Below are 6,453 nucleotides of genomic sequence, written 5' to 3'. Positions count from 1 at the left end.
GAACGTGATTTTTGGAACGAACAAGACCCAGGAGACTTGGACCCTACGTCAAGCAACCAACAGGGAAGCCACGAGGTAGGGGGCGCACCTACCACCCCCCCCCCAGGCGCGCCTCCACCCTCGTGGCCCCCTATTGCTCCACTGACGTACTTCTTCCTCCTATATATACCTACGTACCCTTAAATGATTAGATACGGAGCCAAAACCCTAATTCCACCGCCGTAACTTTCTCCACGAGATCCCATCTTGGGGCCTGTTCCGGAGCTCCGCCGGAGGGGGCATCGATCACAAAGGGCTTCTACATCAACACCATAGCCTCTCCGATGAAGTGTGAGTAGTTTACCTCAGACCTTCGGGTCCATAGTTATTAGCTAGATGGCTTCTTCTCTCTTTTTGGATCTCAATACAAAGTTCTCCCCCTCTCTTGTGGAGATCTATTCGATGTAATCTTCTTTTGCGGTGTGTTTGTTGAGACCGATGAATTGTGGGTTTATGATCAAGTTTATCTATGAACATTATTTGAATCTTCTCTGAATTCTTTTATGTATGATTGGTTATCTTTGCAAGTCTCTTCGAATTATCAGTTTGGTTTGGCCTACTAGATTGATCTTTCTTGCAATGGGAGAAGTGCTTAGCTTTGGGTTCAATCTTGGCGGTGTCCTTTCCCAGTGACAGTAGGGGCAGCAAGACACGTATTGTATTGTTGCCATCGAGGATAACAAGACGGGTTTTTTTTATCATATTGCATGAATTTATCCCTCTACATCATGTCATCTTGTTTAAGGTGTTACTCTGTTCTTATGAACTTAATACTCTAGATGCATGCTGGATAGCGGTCGATGTGTGGAGTAATAGTAGTAGATGCAGGCAGGAGTCGGTCTACTTGTCTCGGACGTGATGCCTATATACATGATCATACCTAGACATTCTCATAACTATGCTCAATTATGGCAATTGCTCAACAGCAATTTGTTCACCCACCGTAAAATACCTATGCTCTTGAGAGATGCCACTAGTGAAACCTATGGCCCCCGGGTCTATCTTCATCATATTAATCTTCCACCACTTAGTTATTTTCATTGTCTTTTATTTTACTTTGCATCTTTATCATAAAAATACCAAAAATATTATCTTATCATATCTATCAGATCTCACTCTCGTAAGTGACCGTGTAGGGATTGACAACCCCTTATCGCGTTGGTTGCGAGGATTTATTTGTTTTGTGCAGGTGTGAGGGACTCGCGCATAGCCTCCTACTGGATTGATACCTTGGTTCTCAAAAACTGAGGGAAATACTTACCTACTTTGCTGCATCACCCTTTCCTCTTCAAGTGAAAACCAACGCAGTGCTCAAGAGGTAGCACCGCCTTTGGGCGCTTATATATTTTGCCGTTCGCTCCAAAAACCCTATCAATCAAGGAGTTATTTTGTTTTTGTCAGCGCGCCTCTCATTATGTGGTGATCCAATCTAGAGCTTTTCTAGTATTCCGCCAGAGGGGAATCATCAGTGTGGCCATATCCACCAACTTGATGGCCATCATCGTCCATGAGTAGTTTCCTTTGGGCTATGAGTCCATAGCAGTGGCAGGATGGTTTTCTCTCCATCACTTCTCAATACAAAGATCACATGAGCTGCTCTACATTATTGTGATCGATTTGATACATTCTTGTGTTGTTTTTGTTGCAATGTCATGAATTATCGGTTTATGATCAGATATATCCGTCAATTTTTTTTATATCAATTTGGTTTCTTTGCTGCATAATTTTTATTCATGTGTGATCTCCAATATATTTGTCTTTCTTTGGCCAAGTTTGATACATGATCTCCAAGAGGGACTTGTGTGTGATAGTTGGGTTCAATCTTGCAAGTAATCTACCATAGTGACAGAAAATTAAAAAGCATTGTATTGTGTTGTTGCCACTATGGTCAGTAGACCTATACCCCGTACAATTAATATAGCCTTCACTTTATTGGCTTCACCACCGCCAAAGACACACAAACCTAACGTAGAAGGTACCTAAAGTGCACACTAAACATTTTTACGGGGTTCCCTCTGCCTCATAATGTTATATCAGCGGCCAAAGGCAAGAGACCAACAGAGATGTGGATGAAGAAGAACTTGGATTGACTGGTGTCTCAAAGAAGGGATACCAAGGGTGTAAACCACATATTAACATAGCATTTAATAAAGTGTCTTGCCATGTCAACAACACAAGGAAAGCAAAGTTGTATGGAGAGGTGCAGAATGGTTGTGGATACTCGAGTTATAAATCACGAAGGGCAGCACTAACATCTATGATGTCACCGTGCCTGAGACCAAGGCCAGAACGAGGTGGCGATTGGTAGTGGCAACCGGTTTGTGTATAGACGACGGTGACCTGGTCAGGATCGTTACCTAAGGGTTGTTCAGATTGATGCCTTGAGATGTCAAGCCAAAAAGTTGGTGTCGACCCAACCTTGGGTACTCATTTGGATGGACACTGATTATTTTGGTCTTGCCAAGCCTTTTGTACCACTATAGTTCAATTTTGTGCCAACTTTTTGAAGAAGTGTGGGTGGCGAAATCGTTCGCCAATTATTTGGCAAGCCCAACATTGGCACAAGCCAAACACACCCCTAGAGGATAGAAGATAAGGTGGCGACTACCTCAATGATATAGATCGCTCACTACGAGTTTTAAGATGGCGATCGCGAACTATGGCCATCTCCTCGGCCGGCCCATTCAACGGTTTTGAAGAAAATCAAAGCGAACCTAAGGCACCGGCTTCAGGAACCTTCTAGAAGAAGATTCCTGAACCCTTTTATTTTTCCTACTTCTCGTTTTACTGGTTTTCTTTTTGGTTATTTTTTCACTTTTTTCTTTTCTTTTTCTATGTTCACTTTTTCATTAATTAAAATAATGTTCAAAATCTTCACAAATTTGTATCAAATTTCGACAAAAAAATCATGTTATCAAATTTTGTTTGTGATTTTTCAAAAATATGCTTGAATTTTTTTTAAAAAAATGCAATTTTGAAAATGTTCGTAATTTTAAAATTTGTTCAAATTTCAATCAAATGCTCATAAATTAAAAAAATCAAACAAGCATGGAATTTGAAAATTTGTTCGGGATTTCAAAAAATTTTGTTCTTGAATTCATGAACATATTTTTTAATTCATGAATATTCCTGAATTCATGGATATTTTTTATTTCGCATAAAATTTTATTATTCATGAACATTTTTTCAATACATGATTATTTTTCAATTTGTGAACATTTTTCTAAATTCATGCACATCTTCTGAAATTGTGAAGATTTTTTAAATTCACAAATAATATATTAATTTTTGAACATTTTCAAATCCATGATCGTTTTTTATTCATTAAAAAAGTGTGAACATTTTTGGAATTCGTGAACATTTTTCTAGTTCATGAAGATTTGTGTAGTTCATGATTTTTTCGCATTCGCAAAACAAAATCTCAAATTCGTGCAGTTATTGTTGTATTCACGAAATTTTTTGAGGTTTATTTATGCGGTGGGAAAAAATAAAATGAAAAACCACATATCCATGTTGCGCTATGGTACAGAATGTAGCGATCAGAGCTGATGGGTTGGCCCGCCCTACCGCAGCGAGTTAAGTGATCAACGCGGGGACGTGAGCGATGCGAGGCACACGTACCGCTTGAAGCCAGACATAGCTGTCCCCGGAGAGAGTTTTTTAGGGGAGTCCATGGAGAGAGAGATGGACATTTTTTTTTAGGGATGAGAGATGGGTATTTTGTTAGGAGTTTGCCAAATTTTTATTGATCCAGAGGAATATTTAGAGGTATACAAATAGGGTCATGAGGTGAAATAAGCCACAAATGACGACCCGGATCAAGCGAGTGTGAAAAATTGGCAATGTTATGAGCTTCATGATTTGATCCTCGACCTTCAAAGACAAAGCTACAACTCTTGAAGATATGAGAGATGGGTGTATATTTAGAGATGGAATTGCTTTGGACTTTTAGACATGGCCCGCCAGATATATTTGGCAGGCTTGAAAAAGAGCTCGCCTTGTATTGGTATCACTAGCGGGCCGAAACACCTATAATTTGTATCTTCTCAAAAGAAAAACCTATAATTTGTACGATAGACTAAAAATCTATAATTTGTAGCTTGCCGCTGATAATTATCTATCTTAGACGGTTCACATAAGAAGTCTGCCAATAAATATAAAAGCACCACAAATATTTTCATATTAAAGACAATTGATCCACTGAGACCCATTTGTGTGGTTCTCTATTTTTTTTATTGCGAGGTAGTTCTCTATTAACAATGTAAGACATTTTTTTATCTCGGGGGCTCTTTAGAAGCACCAAAGATGTGTTGTACGTGATGGTTTATTCAACATTAGTGATACTATAAGACTCCCTTCTCTCCTTTTTATTCTGCATATAAGTTTTTTATAAAGTTAAACTTCGTAAAGTTTGACCAACTTTATAGAAAAAAGTATCAACATCCATAATACGAAATCAATATCATTAGTTGCATCATGAATTGAATTTTCATATTGTATAGTTTTAGTATTGTGGATGTTGATATGTTTTCATATGAATATGGTCAAACTTTACGAAATTTGACTTCAAACAAATCTTATATGCGGAGTAAAAAGGACCAGATGGAGTATTGTTTATTGTTTATTGCCTTGTTCCCTAGAGATCGATTTAAGAATGTCAATTAATTGGAGAAAATAACAAATAATTTCACGACCAAGTTGAGAAACATGTTGTAGCATTTATTTTCTTAGAATAATTACACACATAACGTTCTATATTGCCCACGTGCATCAAAGGAATACATCACGTGCATACACACAATATGTTTGTATGCATGAAAGATCTATGAAACTGTCTACAGGAAGTGTATGGCGTAGGCTACGTTCACATCGATGGCACATAGTACTACATAATCGATGTCCTCTTTTAGTAAGCTTATTACTTACTCGACACTCCTGCTATTTATGAATAGATGGATGTCTTTTTTTAGCAAATACGAGTACAAATCATTAAACCCGGCTGGCAGGTGAGGTTGTGGGCCGTGGCCTCATCGGGACTGCTCCCCGGACGGCCCGTTAATCACGTCCGCCAGGAACCGCGGGTCGCAGCTGACTGACCTCGCGAGCGCCACCGCCCTGGACGCTGCCGTGCGGAGGTGGCGGTCCTGGCACGACGTCGACGTCGTCGTCTTTCTCCGGTCGAAGCTCTTGCGCGCGATGCCCCGCATGGACCCGGCGAGCGACAGCGTCGGGTTCAGCCTCGTGGCGTTGAAGTCCCGGCACTCGGCCTCGTGGGACCCCAGCGCCGCCTCCACGCCGCCGGACGGGTCCCGCACCATCCGCTCCTTCACGGCCTCCCCGCACAGCCCGCACAGCCAGTCGCCGCAGAAGGCCGCGCGGACCCCGCCCACGTACGCCGCCGTGCATTCCTCGGCCACGGCGCAGCACGCGCAGCGCACCGTCTCCACCTCCGAGACGTCGGCGCCGTCGTCAGGGCATGGGTTGCTGCTGCTGCTGCTTGCGACGACGAGCTTCTCCATGTTGCTCGCCATTTCAGAGTAGGCTCGCCGGAGTTCTTGCTCCTCCTTCTGATCAACCACAGATGAGAAATGAGTCGACATACATATACACGTACTTGCTTAATTGATAATGCTTCATTTGGAAAGAGAATTTGATGTGCAATTACCTTGGGAGGAAGCCTGCTTGCAGTAACAGATTGTGGTGCTGTCGATTTGCTTTGGATAGTCGCCATGTCGAGCTGCACCTCGAGTCCCAAGTTCTGCCGCTCGTAATGTAATTTAGTACGTCGAAGCTAGGGAATATGATGCCGCGTGATGATCAAATCTCCTATTTATAGGCGGATCGAGAGAGCGACCGGTGATGATTAGAAGTTTTCTGCTCAAAGTGTGAACCGTTTAACTGCTAAAGTTAAAAGGGAAGTGCAACTTGAATCGCTTTTCCCTGCAACTAGGTTACAAAAAGGTGCAGCGATTGGTGATAGTCTGATGGATATGCACTCTTAAATGCAGAGCAGTGCATCATCTTAAAATGAGTTGAGCATAGGAGGAGTTATATTCAATTTAAATAGGTAGTTGCCTTGAACCCGGGCTGTTTAACCCATCAACTTGTGGCGTTAATCGATAGCAAGATTATAGGCCTTTCTCATAACAGTGCATCATCTTATTCATGATAGAGAGAGTTATGGCGCGAAACTGTGAATCATGTACCAAGGGTTCCATGCAATGTGAGGCCGAGAAGGATGCAAAGGGAAACTTCGTGAGACGCGACTCTTTCCCACATGTGACTGTGCCGCCTAGGTCCCCTCTTGGCTTCGTCAGCGAGCCAATGGATCCACCTCCCCGCTGCTTACCACTCAGGTGGCCGATGGCAGGGACGGGGATCCCGGTGCCTCGGCTCCGCTAGTAGTTTAATTAT

At 42.1% G+C, this 6,453-nt stretch overlaps 1 protein-coding gene across 1 annotated transcript; it reads right to left on the bottom strand.

Moving 5' to 3' along the window:
• Nucleotides 1-4,737: 4,737 nt before the first annotated feature.
• LOC119271349 lies at nt 4,738-5,822 on the bottom strand. The gene is made up of 2 exons (XM_037553211.1): nt 5,705-5,822; nt 4,738-5,606 (listed from the first exon to the last, which is right to left on the bottom strand). The coding sequence occupies exons 1-2, from the start codon at nt 5,768-5,770 to the stop codon at nt 5,067-5,069; spliced, it is 606 nt and encodes a 201-aa protein (XP_037409108.1). The 5' UTR covers nt 5,771-5,822; the 3' UTR covers nt 4,738-5,066.
• Between the last annotated feature and the right edge of the window lie 631 nt (nt 5,823-6,453).

Source organism: Triticum dicoccoides, chromosome 3A (assembly GCF_002162155.2).
Source record: "Triticum dicoccoides isolate Atlit2015 ecotype Zavitan chromosome 3A, WEW_v2.0, whole genome shotgun sequence".
NCBI lineage: Eukaryota > Viridiplantae > Streptophyta > Magnoliopsida > Poales > Poaceae > Triticum > Triticum dicoccoides.
Note: the sequence above shows the minus strand (reverse complement) of the source record. Positions and strands in the feature narration are given on the sequence as shown.

Excerpts from the sequence above, each read along its gene's own strand:
- LOC119271349 (XM_037553211.1), bottom strand. The coding sequence starts at position 5,770 with ATGGCGACTATCCAAAGCAAATCGACAGCACCACAATCTGTTACTGCA. Across the intron at positions 5,607-5,704 it reads CAAGCAGGCTTCCTCCCAAG|AAGGAGGAGCAAGAACTCCG; the intron begins GTAATTGCACAT and ends GTGGTTGATCAG.